Source organism: Jaculus jaculus, chromosome 16, assembly GCF_020740685.1.
Source record: "Jaculus jaculus isolate mJacJac1 chromosome 16, mJacJac1.mat.Y.cur, whole genome shotgun sequence".
Taxonomy (NCBI): Eukaryota; Metazoa; Chordata; class Mammalia; order Rodentia; family Dipodidae; genus Jaculus; species Jaculus jaculus.
In genome coordinates, this window is record NC_059117.1 from 67,122,118 (window position 1) to 67,141,520 (window position 19,403).

Sequence of the window (19,403 nt, forward strand, 5' to 3'; positions counted from 1 at the left end):
AATTCGTTGCTGCCCCTCCCCCTCTGCCAGCACCACGGCCCGACCGACCGTCCACTCATCCTCACGAGCACTCATCCTCCCCGTCAGCTCCTCCTGGCATCCCTGCCCAGCACCAGGGGCACAGGAGCACTCCCTGGATGCTTGGTCTCCCCTGTGATACCTGAATGTAGGTGCCACACAACACAGCACTTCACACACACACACAGGGTCAGGAAGAAACGAGCCGCCATGTCGCCACAAGACGAGCCCCCGCCCAGACCGGCTGGGCTTGAGGATGAGCCCCCCAGCTGTTGGCTCAGCCCGTGGCCCCTACAGAAAAGTGACGCCCCTAGCATCCTGTATGGGCTGTGCCCCAGGTCTCCAGTGACCATGCCCCATGCCAACGCCTCGGGGACCAAACAGCACTAGGAGCTCCCCCCCCCCGTGTCTTCAGGGGTGTGCACAGGACCCCCGAGTAAGCCTGAGCTTGCAGACCCCACCAGCTGCATATACGGCATGTGCTTTCTACGGCCTGAGTGCTGCTCATGAAGCCTAGAGCATAAATTAGGCCCAGGAAGAGATTAATAACAATAAAATGGACCAGTGTCGACCTGCTGAAAAAAGCTGTGTGCTTGGGGCTTCACAGATGGCTTAGCAGTCAAGGGGCTTGCAAGTGAAGCCTAAGGACAAAGGTTCAGTTCCCTAGCACCCACATAAGCCAGATGCACTTGGTGGAGCACGTGTCTGGAGTTCATCTGCAGTGGATAAGAGGCCCTGGCGTGCCCACTCTCTCTCCCCCTTTCTCTCAAATAAACAAACACATAAAATATAAAAAATATTGCTAACATTATGTTTTAGAAACAGCTGTGAGTCTGTGAGCTTTTTTTCTCCAAACATCTTACTGGATTGCAGATCGTCGCAGCCTCATCATATTAAGTCAGGAGCATTAACCTTTGATCTCAGGAAACACTTTTGGCTGCCAGCAGAGCCGGGGTTACTGCCTCTGTGCCCTGGGGCAGTTCCTGAGTAGACGGAGGGTGAACTGAACCCAAGAGCTGCGACACAGAGCAAAGTCAAGTCTGACGATGGTCAGCCACGGCGCTGCACGTCTTCAATCCCGGCAGTGGGGAAGCCAAGGCAGGAGGATCACGGTGAGTTGGAAGCCGTCCTGAAGCTACACAGTGAATTCTAGGTTAGTGTGGTGGTTTGAGTCAGGTGTCCCCCATAACCTTAGGTGTTCTGAATGCGAGGTTCCCAGCTGATGGAGATTTGGGAACTAAGGCCTCCTGGAGGGAGTGTATTGTTGGGGGCGGGCTTATGGGCTTTATAGCCAGTTTCCCCATGCCAGTGTTTGGCACACCCTCCTGTTGCTGTGGTCCACCTTACGTTGGCCAGGGGGTGATGTCCACCCTCTGCTCATGCCATCGTTTTCCCCTGCCATCATGGAGCTTCCCCCCGAGCCTGTAAGCCAAAATGAATCTCTTTTTCCCAGAAGCTGCTCTTGGTTGGGTGATTTCTACCAGCAATGCGAACTGGACTGCAACAGTTAGCATGGGCTAGAGGGAGATCCTACCTTGAAAAAAAAAATTGGGGGCTGGAGAGATGGCTTAGCGGTTAAGCGCTTGCCTGTGAAGCCTAAGGACCCCGGTTCGAGGCTCGGTTCCCCAGGTCCCACGTTAGCCAGATGCACAAGGGGGCGCACGTGTCTGGAGTTCGTTTGCAGAGGCTGGAGGCCCTGACACGCCCATTCTCTCTTTCTGCCTCTTTCTCTCTGTCACTCTCAAATCAATAAAAATAAACAAAATTTAAAAAAAAAAAAAGAAAGGAAAAATACTTTGGTCATGAAGATGGCTGCTGAGTGACCAGTGGAAGCCTGGGGCATCCTGGGAGGCTTGAAGTGAGGTTCTGCCACACAGCATTCCTTCAAGCTGCTCAGAACCACTCACAACTTAAAACTGATGACTTTAGAATTTTTCTGTGGATTTACTTATTGGACCACAGTTGGTTGCTAGTAACTTGAACTGCAGACAAAAAAAAAAAAAAAAAAGAAAGAAAGAAAGAAAGAAAGAAAGAAAGAAAGAGAAAAAATCACGAAAGAAAGAAAGAGAGAATGGACACACCAGAGTCCCCTGCCACTGCAAAGAAACTCCAGATACACGCGCCACTTTGTGTATCTGGCTTTATGTGGTACTGGAGAATCAAACCTGGGTTATTGGGTTTTGGCTGGCAAAGGCACTACTGTATAAACCTTTGAATCAACTGAGGCAGCGTGTGACAACGTGATTCTGCACTTCTGAGTCAGGCTCTCCTTGGTACCAGTGCTGACACAGGCCTGTGTGTGGCCTTCGGTCTCAGCCTCTGGCCCCTCCTTTATCAAAGGGAGACAGACAGGTGGCAGCCTTCACCTGTCATGGGAGTTGGGAGGATGGCACAAGCTTACCTATATGAAGCTGACTGTAATTAACTAGACCAAGTGCAAATAAAGTCGTGAGACCCCGTGCTCAAAAATTACTAGCTGGACGGCTGGAGAGATAGCTTAGTGGTTAAGGCATTTGCCTACAAAGCCAAAGGACCCAGGTTCGATTCCCCAGGACCCATGTAAGCCAGATGCACAAGGGGGCGCATGCATCTGGAGTTTGTTTGCAGTGGCTGGAGGCCCTGGCACACCCGTCCTCCCTCCGTCCCTCCTTCTCTCTCTCTCAAATAAAATTAAAAAAAAATTTTTTTTTAATTACTAGCTAGAGAGATGGCTTAGAGGCTAAGGCACTGGCCTGTGAAGCCTAAGGACCCATGTTTGACTCCCCAGATCCCACATAAGCCAAATACACAAGTGACACATGCAGAAGGTTTCACATGCGCACCAGGCAGTGCACATGTCTGGAGTATGACTGTGGTAGCTAGAGGCCCTGGTGTGCCAATTCTCTCTCCTCCCTCATAAAAATAATTTTAAAATGCACTAAAGATTTTCAGGAAGGGGCCTGTCTAGAGTCCACTATGAGCCCAGGGCCTGTGAGTGCCCAGTTCGTAAGCTCACAGAAACGCTTCTGCCCGGGGGACATGAGTGGCAGGCGCCAGACCCAGAAGAGCGCGGGCTCAGAGGACACGCCTGCCTCTGAAGTGCCCTCGCGATGGAGCCGGGCGCCGCACACTAACTGGCCCTTGCTGGGCATCTACAGAAGGGGCAGGGGAGGCACAGCCCCCTCCCACAGCCTCTCCTCCCCCGGTATTCATTTCAGCAGCATTTGAGTACAGTCTCCATTCTGCTTTTTTTAAAAAAAAAAAATTAAAAAAAAGAAAAGAAAAACAGTTTTCAGTGGCATATGTCATCACTGAATTAATGCTGCTTGCCTTTTACTGGCTTGGCTTTCATCCCAGTAGAAGCAAATAAAAGCGGAGTACAATGTACTTTGAACGCTACAGGCAGAGATGTATCGGACGGACCCAGCTGAAACGCTTCTGACCCCACAGCGGGCTCAGCTCCGGCCACAGGGCAGGAACCTCTATGCTGTTAGGACTAAATCCAGCTTGGTAGGGAGGGCACTAGCCCATGAGGAAAAAGCTGACTCCTGTCTTTGCTGAGGAGAGAAAGGGGGAAGAATTTGCTTGCTCGCCAACGCATAGTCTGGGTGACATTTGCTCCAAGTAACACCCCTCATCAAAAAAATCCACTGTGAAGTAAGGTGGCCACTTTTATTTTTCCCAGTTGGGATGTTAAGAAAGCATCAGACATAAAAATTTACCGTCTGGGCTGGAGAGATGGATTAGTGGTTAAGGTGCTTGCCTGTGAAGCCTAAGGTCCCAGGTTTGGTTTTCCAAGTCCCACATAAGCCAGATGCACATGGAGGCGCAGGCGTCTGGAGTTTACAGTGGCTAGAGGCGCACCCATTCTCATTCATATTCTCTCTCTCCCTCCCCGCCCCCTGTCTCTAATAAATAATTTATTTTTTTGAGGTAAGGTCTCACTCTAGCTCAGGCTGGCCTAGATTTCACCGTGTAGTTTCAGGGTGGCTTTGAACTCATGGCGATCCTCCTACCTCTGCCTGCCAAGTAGTGGGACTAAAGGCGTGTGCCACCATGCCCAGCAAAATACATATTCTTAAAAATTAAAAATTATTTTCAAAAATTTACCAATTGAACCATGTCTAAGCTTATACTTGGAGCAACCCATTTATGGAACATTTCTATCGAACAAAACCCAAACTGTGGGCTGGAGAGATGGCTTCGTAGTTAGGTGCTTGCCTGCAAAGCCAAAGGATCCAGGTACAAGTACCCAGCACCCATGTAAGCCAGACACACAAGATGGCACATGCATCTAGAGTTTGTTTGCAGTGGCTGGAGGCTCTGCTTAATTTCTCTATATATCTGCCCCCCTCTCTCAAATAAGTAAATATGAATAAAAAATAAATTTAAAAATAAAAAATAAAAACAAAAAAGCACACATAAAACTGCCCATTACATCCAAACTCTCGGTTCCCTTTCCTCATCTGGCAACACCCTCCACCTTCCATTCTGACCAGTCTGATGAATCTAGCTCCTTTTATTGAGCATTCGTATTTGTGACCGACATTTACTTAGCATAATGTCCTCAAGGGTCCTCATGGAAGTGGCATGAGGCACCTCAATTTTATTTCTTATCCCCCCACCTCCTCTAGCCTTTTTAAGGTTAAGTAATATTCTACTGGATTTGCACAGTATTTTGTTCCTCCACACGTCTACTGATGGACAGTCCAGGTGCTTCCACATCTGGTGACTGTGTGAGTAATGTGGCTATAAACAGGAACATGTAGGGCTGGAGAGGTGGCTCCATGGTTAAGGCACTTGCCTGCCCAATCCCAATAACCCAAGTTATCACATAAAGCCAGATACACAAAGTGGCCCATGTATCTGGAGTTCCTTTGCAGTGGTAGGAGACCCTGGTGTGCCCATTCTTTCTGTATCTCTCTCTCTCAAATAAATACACTTTTTTTAAAAAAAAATTTTTTGGTTTATTTTTATTTATTTATTTGAGAGCGACAGACAGAGAAAGAGGCAGAGAGAGAGACAGAATGGGCGCGCCAGGGGCTCCAGCCACTGCAGACGAACTCCAGACGCGTGCGCCCCCTTGTGCATCTGGGTAGCGTGGGTCCTGGGGAATTGAGCCTCGAACTGGGGTCCTTAGGCTTCACAGGCAAGCGCTTAACCGCTAAACCATCTCTCCAGCCCTCAAATAAATACACTTTTTAAAAGGGTGTGTGTGTGTAAATATCTCTTCAAGATGCTATTAACCCTCTGGGGTGCATAGCATCAACTCAACTACTGAATCATATGGGAACTGTACTTATAATTTTTTCAACTGTCACAGTGCTTTCTACAGAGGCAGGGCCATTTTATGCTCCCACTAGCAGTGGGGAAAAGAGTCCTCATTTCTCCACATTAACAACATGTTTTTATTAATTATGTTAGCCAGCATCCATTCTATGGACTATGACATGACATGGGAATTTCTTTTCCAGAGCCAAATATTTGTCCTTGTTTTCCCGACATCCCAAGATTACCTAAGCTATGACTTCAGACAACCAACTGATGGTTGACTACAGACACGCATGTGCTGCTGAAATGTGCTCCTGCTTCCACGCACGAAGCACACTAGAACACCATTTGTCTCTGCTTGTGTCTGTGCCCAGAGTCCCCGTAAGCAAGACTCCCCCCCGCCCTGACGTCCCGTGCTTTATTTGAGCAGACCTCAAAATCGAAGGACGCTCTGTCACCTCTCTTAGAGGCTGGACAGTGGAGCGTGTGTGGTAATTTCACTCACTTAACTGCCTGCCTCACAGGCACAGCAGGTCTTAAGCCACCAGAGCACCACCACAGACATGTGGTCGCACACGCACTGGCACGTGGTTCTGAAATCAGCTGGGGACAGAAGCCACACAGAACTTTGTATCACGTGCACTGTCCATCCCACCTGAACTCCTGACGGTGGCCTCGTTGGTAGGGCCTAGTTTTCCACATCAAAAGATAATCACTCAGTTTTAGTTCAAGGATCACATGGGTGAGGGGAGAAACTTCCATGAATTCATATACTTTTTGGTGGAAACTAAGTCATTTTGGTTCATTTTTTTAAAAATTTATTTATCTGAGAGTGACAGGCACAGAGAGAAAGACAACAGATAGAGGGAGAGAGAGAATGGGCGCGCCAGGGCTTCCAGCCTCTGCAAACGAACTCCAGACGCGTGCGCCCCCTTGTGCATCTGGCTAACGTGGGACCTGGGGAACCGAGCCTCGAACCGGGCTCCTTAGGCTTCACAGGCAAGCGCTTAACCGCTAAGCCATCTCTCCGGCCCCTAAGTCATTTTTGACAGTTAGACAACCCCTTCAAGCCATCTGGAGCTGGTAGCCCAGGAAAATGGCAGCCCAGAGCAGGAGCAGGCAGACTCCGGTAGAAAACATCTCCCCAAAAGGAACCAGACCCTTACAGCTAAGTGCGGTTGAAAACTAACTGCAGCAGCCCCCCACCCAGTGCGTGCAGAGCTGCACTTAAATGGACCAGATATCCCCCACCCCAAGGTGGGACCATCATATGCACTAACATCCTGCAGCGTTCCTGCCCATGCCCAGTAGGTGTCAGGACACCCGGCTCCCTCTCATGACAACCAAAAGTGTTAGCAGACACTGCCCAGGTGGCCTTGGTGGCAGGAGCCAAACGACTGACTGGGTCCTGTGCTGTACACGGAAGATGGGCAACTTCTGAGACGCACCCACACAACATGGCAACATTCACCTAACATCGCGCCTGAACTCACTTAAACTGCCCCCCAGGGAGGCCACGTGGGGCGGATTGCTCCCCCACACTGTGGCGCCCTCCCGGGCTTGGCCCCCTCACCAGTGTGACAGTAACCCTCATGGGGGTGCCTCAGGGTAGGTGACACGCACAATGACCTCAAAATGGACAGAGCCAGCAGGGAACCAGCGTGGACCTAGGATGTTATTTCAGTGTCCATGGTTTCTGAAAATGGGTTCTGCATTAGCTACTTTACTTGCCGCGACGGCCAACCTCTCCCCCTATGAAAATACAATTTAAGGTAAAAAGGGCTGGTTGCAGCTTACAGGTCTGTTGGGGTGCAGTCCATCCGGGTGGGCAGATAGCAGGAGCAGAAGAAGATGGCCATACTGGGTCCACAACCAGGAAGCAGAGACGGATAAAATAGGAAGTGGGGCCCAAGGCTGTGGACCCCAAGGCCCGCCCACAGCGATGCTCTTCTTCCAATGAGGGTCTACCACTTTCCTCAAGCAGTGAAAGCCATGGGGAACCCAGTGCTCAACAGGTGAACCCGCGGTAGGGATCTCCCATCAAAATACAACCGGCTGCTCCAGGCTACAGCGAGGTGCCTCGGGCCTCTCCAAGGGAGCCGGAGAAGCGGATCTTAGCGCCCTCTGCTCTGGCTGAGAGCTGAGCGGCGGCTGGGACTCGGGGTGCGCTTACGTCCACTACACAAAAAAGCCGAGAACTGGACTGTCGGCTCCCTGCTTGTCCCCCAACTCAGACCAACCAGCACATCAGCCCCCAGCAACCATCTCAGAGGTGACCAGAAGAGGCTGCAGGTGGTTTGTGAGCAAGACACAATTGGAAAGGCAGAGTTCCCCTCCATGAAAGGGACAGAGATAACCCCGGCTCTAAATGAGGAGTTCACAGGTGTCTTCACCAGGGCTAGGGCATACTGGAACGCACCCCACACCCCTGAGGACGTTGGACTGTGTTAAGTGGTTTTGAGTAAAACCTCCACCTTCAGGCTCTGGCGAGGACACCAAGAGAAAGAGCTGATGATGGGGAGTGTCCGTCCCCCACAACTCTAGCCTGCCCTCAGCCCCCCAGACTTCTGTCAGCCACAGCAAGCGTCCCTCCAGTGTCTACCGAGGGCTCCCACCAGGCCCAGGATGTATATGTAGTTTGGCCCAAATAAAAGCAAGTTGTTTGTAAGCCAGACGTGGTGGCACACGCCTTTAAATCCCAGCACTTGGGAGGCAGAGGTAAGAGGATTGGCGTGAGTTCGAGGCCGCCCTGAGACTCTGTAGTGAATTCCAGGTCAGCCTGGGCTAGAGTGAGACCCTGCCTCAAAAAACAGAAAACAAAACAAAAAATAAATAAATAAAAAGCAAGTTGTTTGTAAGATTTAAAATCACTTTAAAACAGGAGGTGGTGCATGTGTCTGGAGTTCTTTTGCACTGGCTAGAGGACCTGGCATGCCCATTCCACCCTCCCAACAAATAAATACATATACATACATACATACATATATATATATAAAAGCAGGGGTGGGCTGGAGAGATGGCTTAGCAGTTAAGGTACTTGTCTGTGAAGCCCAAGGACTCATGTTCGACTCTCCAGGTCCCGTGTAAGCCAGATGTGCAAAGCGACACAAGCCTGCAAGGGTGCCCATGCACACTAGGGGGCGCACGCGTCTGGAGTTCAACTGCAGTGGCTGGAGGCCCTGGTGCCAACTCTCTCTCTTTTGATCTCTTATATATAAAAAAGGTTAATCTGTTAGGCTTGCCTCAAAAAGAAAAAAGAAAAAAAAAAAGCAGGGGCATGCTACACAAAAGCTAGGTTTCTGACTCACAAGGCCTTTCTAGTGACTGCGGGGGTGGGGAGGGAAAGCACTGGCCGGTTGAGAAAAGGTGGGCTCTTTCTGTTCCTTCCAGTCCTCACCTCGCCCCGACACGCAGCACCTGCTCTGTCTCCCGCCCTGAACTACCCTGCCAGATTACCTGGTGTCCCAATCTGTCCCTCTTTCCACACATGAGTTCCCCTTGTTTTCTTCTCTAGTAGTCTCTCCTACTAAAGGTCTGTGCATAGCATTTCAAAACAGATGTCACCAGGGCTGGGGAGGTGGCTCAGTGGTGAACAGTGCTAGCTTTCAGCCGGACGTGGTGGCGCACGCCTTTAATCCCAGCACTCGGGAGGCAGAGGTAGGAGGATTGCTGTGAGTTCAAGGCCACCCTGAGACTCCCTAGTGAATTCCAGGTCAGCCTGAGCTAGAGTGAAACCCTACCTCAAAAATCAAGCAAACAAAAAAAAAACCAATTAGGTTGTTTCCTTTTAATGTTTTTTACTATTTTATTTTCATTTATTTATTTGAGAGAGGCAGATAGAGATAGATACAGAGAGAGAATGGGCACACCAGGGCCTCCAGCCACTGCAAACGAACTCCAGATGCATGTGCCACCTTGTGCATTGGCTTACATGGGTCCTGGGGAATTGAACCGTGATCCTTTGGCTTTGCAGACAAGTGCCTTAACCCTTAAGCCATTTACCCTGCCCTGTCTTCTTTTTCTTTTCTTTTTTGTTTTGAAGAGGACTACTGAGCTAAAGAGAGGCAAGATGGGGTCAAGAGTGGGCATCTGGAAGTGGAGTGGGTGACCTGGGGGACTAGGCACCACGGTGGGTCAGCCAGTCCCCCAGCGGCTCACAGCCTTTATTCACTCACAAACGTGTTTCTGCGTAAGCCAAGGACAAGCAGGCAACAGCGGGACCCGCGGCAGAGCTTACTGCCCGTTCTGGTACAAAGTGCACTGACATGCCATCTCATCCCCGTGCTGCCCATGGCTCTTTTGGGGCTGTGAGGCCAAGCTATGTAGTGGCGTAGCAAGAACTGTGGCCTGTAAAGTTAAACACACTCGGCCTGTCTCCCGAAAGTGTGTGACTCATGGCTCCAACGATTCCCAGAACCGCTTTCAAATGGCCTGAAATTCAGAAGACATGTACCTTCCCACTCAGATGATGAAGCCACGGTGACGCTGTGACCTCCCAGGGCTGGGGGTGGAGGGGAGGTCCCAGAAGTTATTTTAACACTCGATAATTGGGGACCAGTCTCTGTTCTGGAATGATAGCAGCATAGACCTGCTGGGACCTCTTCGAAGTTTCAATTGTTAATTGCGTGGCATCTGGGCTGTTGGCAGCCCCACCTACTCCTCACCGACAAGACCGGCGGCTGCACTAAGCGGACACGGCCTCTGCCCTGGCTCACAGCCGGTCACCATCTCTTCAGGTGTTATTGCGGAGCAGAAACTTCCCTGAGGCCCAAGTCAGTAATGGGACAAACCTATCGAGCTGATCGGATTCAGGAAGCCACATCTGCCAAGACTATAAATGCTCTCTGCTCCCCAAGGGCAGAAGCTGGACCTGGGAAGCACTTGCTGCTTCTCCTCTTTCCCTGGAGTCTGCTCCCCACAGCAGAACCCATCTCCACGTACCTGGAACAAGCTACCCCGCTCTAGTTCTCAGGCTAGAGGCCGAACCAGGCAAGTGCCCAAATCAAGTCCGCGTCTACCCCTTGTCCTTGGAGAAAGCACACTAGCCCTAGCCTCCGGCATGACCTCCACTCTCCCTTCTCTCTGTGATCTCAATGCGCAGGCCAAGTGACGCTTCAGAAAAGTCAATGAGACAGGGAACATCCCTCATTCAAATCAAACATGTCACAGGTCGGGGAGATGGCTCGGTGGTTGAGGTGCATCCCTGCAAAGCTTAGCGACGACCTGGGTTTGGTTCCTCAGTACCCATGTGAAGCCGCACAGTGCGTGCGCCTGGGGCTCGTTTGCAGAGGCTAGTGGCCCTGGCACACCCATTCACATTCTCTCTCTCTCTTTGCGAATCTACCTCCTCAAGTATAATGTAAACATCTCCCAGTTTCGACTCCTCACTCTCCGTGCTGCAACTCCCCTAAGCCTTCTGATGGCTTCTCTGCCTATCCAAATTCACCCCCGCATTAGGGTCTCTAGGCTGGCCGTTCCAGCAATCTAGAATGTCTCTCATGCCTCTCTCTATTGCTAGCTTCTCCTCATCACAGCAGCTCTGTTCAGATGCCCTCTTTCACAATTCAGTTGTCCCCCCCCCCTTTCCTGACTACCAATCAATGCTATTGAAAGTCAGGCATTTACCCCTGAGCATCTCCTTACGTTCTCACCCAAGAAAGTATATATGCCACAGGAGAACAGAAGCCTTGATCTATGGTCTCTTCTCAATGCTAGCCTTGGGCTTGGTACATAGTGGACACTCCAGTATATTTCTTTTTATATCGTTTTATTATTTATTTGTTTGAGAGGAAGGGAGGGGGAGAGAGAGAGAATGAAATAGAGAATGGGTGCACCAGGGCCTCTAGCCACCACAGATGAACTCCAGACGTATGCAGCACTTTGTACATCTGGCTTTATGTGAGTACTAGGGAATCAAACCTGGGTCCTTAGGCTTTGCAGGCAAGTGCCTTAACTGCTAAGCCATCTTTCCAGGCTGAGTATTTCTTTATAATCATCAAATGCAAGAAATTCAATTTTTTATAATTCCCTAGAGGGAACAGCAACATCATACAGAAATCACTTCACAAGTGGCCCCAAATTTCCTCCACCTAATTACATACTGGGCTCCTGAACATCCTTCTGCCAAACTACAGCAAACTGAGCAATGCTCCTAGGAGACCCCCTACTTAAAAAAAAAAAAAAAATTAGTTCATACCAGCTTTAAGAGGAAAGTAATTCAAAACATGAAAATTTATTCTACGTTGTATCTTAACATACGAGATCTCAGCTTTAGATGAATTTTAATGTTTACAAGTGCAAAAGCAAATAAATATTTACCAGTTGCCTTTTTTTGCAAAAAAAAATTGTTGCTAAACATCTTGTAGTCTGGCAAAATGAAGAATTTCTTATTAAGAAACTCCTCACAACAATAACAGCCCCTGATGCCACAGCTCCCTCTCATAAAGTCTCAGGATGGCTCACTACAGTCTGAGCAGAAGATGAAGTGACAATTATGCCACGGGTTGGGGGGCAGGATGAAGCTCACACAGGCAGAGGCCCCACCAGCCATGCCTGGTCTCTCTGCCTGTGAATGGCGCAATCACGTTGCCAGTGGGAGCCAAAGGCAGAGGGTCTTACTTTTTGAGTTACGACTTTCCACACTAAAAGCTTTTGTGCACGAGATGTCAATGTAAATGCCACTTTTCCAGAGTGGCTTTTTTTTTTTTTACATAAGGTCTTCCCCATAACTGTCTCTCACAGTTTCCTTTTTTATTTCAAAATCAAAGACTCAAGTCCAGCAGTTTCCTGGCTTGCCAGCTAACCAGCACAGCAACTTAGTCCCTGATACCTGACTCTCTGGCATGCACTGGAGCCAGCTGCTGGCAATCATATGTCCACTGCTCCCCTCCTCCCCAGCATTTCTTGAGGAGGGCAGGTGGCTTCTCTGGCAAACCACTGAACCCAAACCTCGACACGATGCTGGCTGCCCATAAATAGACATTTTCAGTAGAGCACTAAGGAGGAAAACTTTCTTGTTTGTGTTTTTTGAGGTGGGCTTTCACTCCAGCTCAGGCTGACCTGGAAATCACTATGTACCCTAGTCTCAGGCTGGCCTCAAACTCATGGCCATCCTCCTACCTCTGCCTCCTGAGTACTGGGATTAAAGGCGTGCGCCACCACGCCCGGCACAAGGAAGGAAGTTTTAGAGAGCAAACTTCTTTGGGTGGGCGCCTTTGCTCTTCACTCACACCTTCGTCTGGCTGAGGCTCTTGGAGTTACTCTGAAGCAGAGATACAAGGATTAGAAAAAGACTTTCCAGCCGGGCGTGGTGGCGCACACCTTTAATCCCAGCACTCAGGAGGCAGAGGTAGGAGGATCGCTGAGAGTTCAAGGCCACCCTGAGACTACAGAGTGAATTCCTGGGCTAGAGGGAGACCCTACCTTGAAAAACCAAAAAAAGAAAAAAAAACTCATTCCAGTAGAGAGTGTGCATTCTTGCTAGATTGAAATAGGAACAGATGCATACACTGCACATCAGGGGCTTATTAGCTACTTCCCGGGTCTGCCCTTTCGTCCCCCCAGCTTTTAGCAACGGGGTGAGTCTGTTCCCAGGACCCTCCTGTCTGTTGCCTGGCAGCACTTACCTGGGTTAGCAGTGATAAATTTGCTATCCTCAGAAAACCGGTCCCCTCGGGACATGGGCTTTTCAGATGGCATTCCGGGCCTTCTGGGATCACTCCCTTCATGTTGCTCCTCTGTGGCGGTTGGGGGCACTTGGGTGGCAGTGGCCGTGTGGGGGTCCAAGCCTGGGGCAGCACGGCCAGGCTTCTCGGTGGGGGTGGCAGTGTGGTTCTGCCCGTGCCCGGGTATAGTCCGGTGCCCACCCTCGCCCGCAGTCCTGTGGGGAGAGGAGGGCCTGGGGCTGGGGGCGGGCTTCTGGCCCTCCTCGGTGGCCTGGGCCACCTCGCTCTTCTCCTTCTTCTCTGAGTCCTTCTCTCCTTCCTCCTCCTGATCCCGTTCTCCATCCTCACTCTCGCTTTTCTCGTCCTTCTCCCCTTCCTGGGTGCCCTGGCTGTCCTCGCTGGGGGACGAGTCGCCTTCGGGCCCCGGAGAAGCCAAGGCCTCCGTAGTGGCAAGGACGGGCCTCCCTGCCTGCTTGCTGGCCGCCGGGGCCGTGGGGAGGCGCGTGGGCCACACGGGGCTGGGGAAGGAGGAGATGCCGCCGCCGCCGAAGCCCAGGCCGGCCAGCAGCGTGCTGGTGACCACAGAGGCCACCGTGGCTTGGCTGCCGCTGGAGGAGGGGCCCATGCCGGTTGCCATGGAAACAAATGAGAAGGGGATGCCGGAGGATGTCCAAGTGGAAGACCCGGAGCTGATGGGGGCCATGTCCGCTGAAGAGGCAGGAGAGGCTGTGGGCTGAGAGGTCATCGGGGAGGTTGAGGAAGAGGCCGGTGAGGGAAAGCAAAGAGTCAGTAAACAGCACTGGGAAGAACCCGCTTTGCAAAACCCCAAAGAACGTTCCTCATCCATCCCAGGGCGTTGCCCCGGCTACGGGATGAAGGCTGGCCATGGCTACTCCGTGTTCCACGGGTGGTCAACTCTTACTACTTGCAACACATCAAAACTTTATCTGGTGTGTCAAATTCTCCCTAAGGTGGCTCAGAATGAGACTAAATGGGGGACAAAAAAAAAAAAAAAAAGAAACATTAAAGTTGACTTGAAGACAAATAAGAAGTCATAAAATGGTGACAGTGGATAGACCAGTGTCCTTGGGGTGACGATGATTGCCCGTTGCTTTCATATCAATTGCCAACATGCTGGCGCATGCATCTGGACTTCATTTGCCATGGCAGGAGGCCCTGGCATAACCATTCTCTCTCTCTCTTTCTCTGTCTCTCTCAAAAATATTTTAAAAAGAAAAGAATTCCATTCAACCAATGCCAACAGTGTGCCAAAAGGGCTTTCCATGCTACCCATTTTTCAGGTGCGGTGTTGAAGAGTTAATCCAAGTGGCAGGACCGCAAAGGTGGAGAAAGCTGTCTGTGGCCAAACCTCACCACGCTTGCCACGATGCTAACCCGGGGCTCGGTGGTAAGAGTTTTATTCATTTCAAGTATCTTTTGAAAACCAGAAGCGTTCTGAGATAATCAGTTAATTTTAGTTCTCCTCAGTGGGTATATAGAATCCAAAACTGCATATAATTATCAACGAGAGAACAACCAGGTTTTGTAACTTCATTAAGTATTACATTGACAACTTTTTATTTGAAGAATGATCATTGGCTAGGGAGCTGGCTCAGTTGTTAAAGACATTTGCTTGCAAAGCCTGTGGCCTGGATTTGGGTATGAAAATCAAGCTCTGCACACATTAAGCACTATCTACAGAGAAGGTTACAGGCTGGGCCTAAGTGGCCCTTGTTCTTGCTCTCTGGGTGATGCTGGGACCATGACTTTACCTCACGGGTAGATGTGAATAATCATTCTACCAACTCGGGGCTGCTGGGATACCTAACCTTTGTCTGAAATCTGGAGAGCGGAGTGAGTTTCAAGCAAGCATTATCACCAGCACTGGTTTTTTTTTTTATTATTACTTCTGCCAGAAGTGGGAAAACTGAGGTATTAATTCCAGTTCCAGAAATGTGCAGATCTGTGTCTCACTGGGCAGTGACAACCTCTGGGATTGAGCACACACTGAGGAAGGGCCTCTGGAGAGATTCCTTTGTGCATCACAGGGGTCAGAAATAATTGCAGATCTGAAACTTTTATGTTGGCAAAATAATACAATAGAAGCCATTAATATTTCTGCAAAGCTCGTTTTCAAACCGTATTAAATAATGTAAATTTTTCTGCGTTTTAACTTCTCCACGTTGAGCAATTCTACAACCTTCTACTGCCACCTCGTGGTAGGAGTTTGAACCGCATGCAAATTAGCTCCCAGCCCTGACAAAGCACCCAGCATTCTCCACTTACCACGCCTGTTTTCACAATCCTGGTCCCTTGGAATATCCGGGTAGTATTAGCTGAGAAATAAAGAAGTTATAATGTAAACAATATACAAGCTTTTGGATATGTTTCCAATGAAACGTTACTTATGAACAGAGATCTGAAAAAAATGTAATTTTCATGCCACAAAATATTCCTCTGAACATTCCAACCATTTCAAAATATAAACCCCTTCTTAGCTTGTGTTCCATTCAGAAGTAGGAAGAAGGCCTGGATACAGCCTGTAATCCACAGTTTGCTGTCCCTGTCTCAAGATATTTAAAATAGTGATTTTTACTGATACAACTTAAAAACAGCAACATACAAGTTTCTGATGCACAGTTTAGTTATATATATATGCCTGTGTACCTATTACCACATGAAGATATGTTCTCTAGAGCTACTGGGCCTCTGACTTTTGTCTATTTATTTATTTGTTTGTTTTGTTTTTCAAGGTAGGGTCTCACTGTAGCACAGCTGGCCTGGAATTCACTATGTAATAAGCTGGTCTAGAACTCACAGTGATCCTCCTACCTCAGCCTCCTGAGTGCTGGGATTAAATGTGTGAACCACCACGCCTGGCAGAGAGAGAGAGACAGAGAAAGAATGGCCACGTCCCAGGACCTCTAGCTGCTGCAACCCAACTCCAGACAAATGAGCTACTTTGTGCATCTGGCTTTATGTGGGTACCAGGGAATCAAACCTGGGTCATCAGGTTTTGCAGGCAAATGCCTTAAACACTGAGCAACCTCTCAAGGTCAATTTTGTCTATTTTTAAGGTTTATTTATTTATTTATCTAAATTTTTATTTATTTATTTGAGATCGACAGACACAAAGAGAAAGACAGGTAGAGGGAGAGAGAGAGAATGGGCGCGCCAGGGCTTCCAGCCTCTGCAAACGAACTCCAGACGCGTGCGCCCCCTTGTGCATCTGGCTAACGTGGGACCTGGGGAACCGAGCCTCGAACCGGGGTCCTTAGGCTTCACAGGCAAGCGCTTAACCGCTATACCATCTCTCCAGCCCTTTTTAAGGTTTATTTATTTGTGAACAGAGAGAGAGAGAGATAGAGAATGGGTATGGGCGTGCCAGGGCCTCTTGCCATTGCAAACAATTTCCAGCTGCATGCAGCACTTCATGCATCTGTCGTTATGCAAGCACTGGGGAACTGAACCCGAGCCAGCAGGCTTTGCAAGCAAGCACCTTCAGCTACTGAACTATCTTCCCCAGCCTGTCTTGTTTGTGTTTTGCCATCATTTAAATAGGACTAACCATATTATTCCACCGGGTTTTGGTGGGGGAGGGGCCATCACATCTCATCCTTTCAGTGAATCCAATATTCAATTCAACTCATTAGAGTTAAATGTGGTTTAAAAGTCTAAGAGCTAGACACTAATTTAACTATCTGCCTGCCTCACCTTTGTGTAACTGGCTTACTTTTTTTCCTACTTCTGTCTGAGTAATGGTCATATAATTTTTTATTAATTGTAAACGGATGGTGTGTGTGTATTCCCACATGCAGAGGACTAGTCCATGTCTTCCACATTGATGGAGCCACGGTCCTTCTGGTGGTTTGGATCCGATGTTCCCCAGAAACTCGTGTGTTTGGAATACTTGGTTCCTAGCTGAAGCAATCTGGGAGTTGGGCTCTTGCTGGCGGAGCTCTGCTTTGGGGATGGGCTGAGGGGTGTTATTGACAGCTTCCTCCTTATTTTAAAAAATAATGTTATCAAAACTGAAAATCTGCCTCCTAAATACAGGCCACTGAAACATGCAAGAAAAAGCTGATCATTAAAATAAATAATATATATTTAAACCCGAAATGGCAGGTGACCTATGCATGTTTTTGTTTGCACTGAAAAGCTTTAAAAAAAAATACTGAATTGCTGCCAACACTGTAAACAGTAGCTTTCTCCTAAAAATCCTAATTACCTGCTTATCAGGAAATGGCAATACTGGAAGGCCTGGGCTTACCTTCTGTCCGGGGCCAAGGGTCTGTCACTGCCCTTTAAGTGACACAAGGGCTCCCACTTCTCACTTCGTTGTGCGTGTCCCTTGTTTGGGCCCCTGGCACCTGAGTTACGGCGCCTGAGCTAACCATGGAGTCTTCTCTTGTATCTGAGTGTGCGGTGCATGGCGGTGCGGTGTGTGAGCCCACATGCATGCGGGCTGTGCCTGTCAGGGACTGACGCTGGTTCTCTTCCCCAACCACCCTTCCACCTTGTTTTTGTGAGGTCCAGTCTCTCACTGAAGCCAGGAATCACAGATTCGGCTAGACTTGATACCCAGCAGGTCCCAGGGACTTTCTGTCTCCATCTCTCTAGCATGCCACCGTCTCTAGTTTTCCCATGGGCGCTGGTGACCTGGACTTGGGTCCTCATACTTGTGTGGCAAGAACTTTACCTGTGAGCCACTTTCCCAGAGCCTCAACGTGCTCATTTTTCATAGGAAAAAAAAAAAAGGATGATGTGTAAAGACATGAATGTGGGGAAGGATCAATGCAACTGTTTAAATTCCAAGACAAAGAAGGTCACCAAAGAAACCAGGGGCACACACGGTTCTCACCATCCGGGACTAAAGACAGCCTCACGTTTGCTGAGCTGATCGCACATCGATGCCTTACTGCCCACGACAGGTGTAAAATAAGCAGGAGAGAAGCCGGGCGTGGTGGCACACGCCTTTAATCCCAGCACTCCGGAGGCAGAGGTAGGAGGATTGCTGTGAGTTCGTGGCCACCCTGAGACTACATAGTGAATTCCAGGTCAGCCTGGGTGAGAGTGAGACCCTACCTCGAAAAACAAAAAGGAAAAAAAAAAAAAAAAAGACAGGACAAAAGCTCCTACCTGCCCTTGACAAAGGGCTCTACTATTCCCCACCAAACTCAACAGGCACTCGATCAGGTCAGGTTTCCATTAGCCTGGCATAGTCTTCCACCATGTAGTCCTAGTGCTGGTAACTAGAAATTTCCATGGGACCTTTTTGATTGGGAGGGTTTTATCTAAGATCAAGGGGGCTAGGAGAGATGAGATCTATATTCTGGCTAACACTTCTATGAGAGTGTACTTCCTTCCAGGAGGAACACAGGTGACCAATGACCTCTGTGTTTGCCAGACATGGGACTCTACCCCAGCTGAGTCACAGACAGGGTCATAGTGCCCGCCACCACTGGAGAGATTTCCCAAGACCCCCCGTGCTCGCCATTGCTCAGAAACCGCAGCAGCTCATGGACAAACCGCTTGTCACTTAATGCTTTAATAAAATGAGCACATGAATTGCTAGATCTCAAATTTGTTTAAAATATTGTGACAAGCGTATCTGAACATAATTGGTTCCCCTCCTGTGTATTTTACTTATTTAAAGTCATTCTGAGACGATCTGGGTTTCATCCGGCTGCCTCCTCAGTTGGTCTCAGGCTCCAAGAACAAGCTCGAAAAGCCCTCTTTACTGTGGCTGCTGAGAGCTGTGAGACGGCTTGAAATAACCAGCCAGCAATCCTGTTAACCTTTCGTTAAAATAAAACCTTCATCTAACTGAGCATGGTGGCACATTCCTTTAATTCCAGCACTTGGGAGGCAGAGGTAGGAGGATCACTATGAGTTCAAGGCCAGCCTGAGACTACACAGTGAATTCCAGGCCAGCTTAGACTACAGCAAGACCCTACCTCGGAAAATATAAAAATAGAAACAAAAGAAGAAAAAAACCCTTCAGCTATTTAGTGTGCATGTATGCATGCACGCGTGTGGAGGTCAGAGGACCTTTTCCCATTGGCCCCTGCCTGCCATCTAGCTTCTTATTTCAAACATTTGTTTATTTGCACATGTGTGTGTATGGGTGAACTAAGTGTCTTGCTGTTACAAATGAATGCCCACCTGGCTGCACAGGGATGGCTGGGGAATTGAACCCGAGCCCCTATCCCTACCCCCTTGTTGTTGTTGAAGACCTGGTGCAGTTACTGATATCGACTTTCGGGCTGGCTTGTGGTAAGAATGGCGGAGCCTTAACACAAGAACAGACCTGTACCCAGTGGCAAAGTTGGTATGGACTGAAGTTACTCGCTGAACAGCGTTACCAACTTTGTAAAACCAAACCAAACAAAACTACCACAAGCCAGGCATAATGGTGCATGTGTTCAGACCCAGCACTCGAGAGGCTAAGGGAGGATGAGTGCTGTGAGT

At 49.1% G+C, this 19,403-nt stretch overlaps 1 protein-coding gene across 3 annotated transcripts in view; it reads right to left on the minus strand.

Annotated features, from left to right (window-relative positions):
• Positions 1–19,403, minus strand: part of Ptprg (protein tyrosine phosphatase receptor type G) — an 873,855-nt gene that overhangs the window by 86,342 nt on the left and 768,110 nt on the right. For all 3 annotated transcript variants that reach the window (XM_004661265.2, XM_004661264.2, XM_045136198.1), the window contains exons 11-12: positions 15,219–15,268; positions 12,894–13,665 (exon numbers count right to left, since the gene is read on the minus strand). In XM_004661265.2, coding sequence (XP_004661322.1) covers positions 12,894–13,665; positions 15,219–15,268 — 822 coding nt within the window. The remainder of the gene's footprint in view (positions 1–12,893; positions 13,666–15,218; positions 15,269–19,403) is intronic.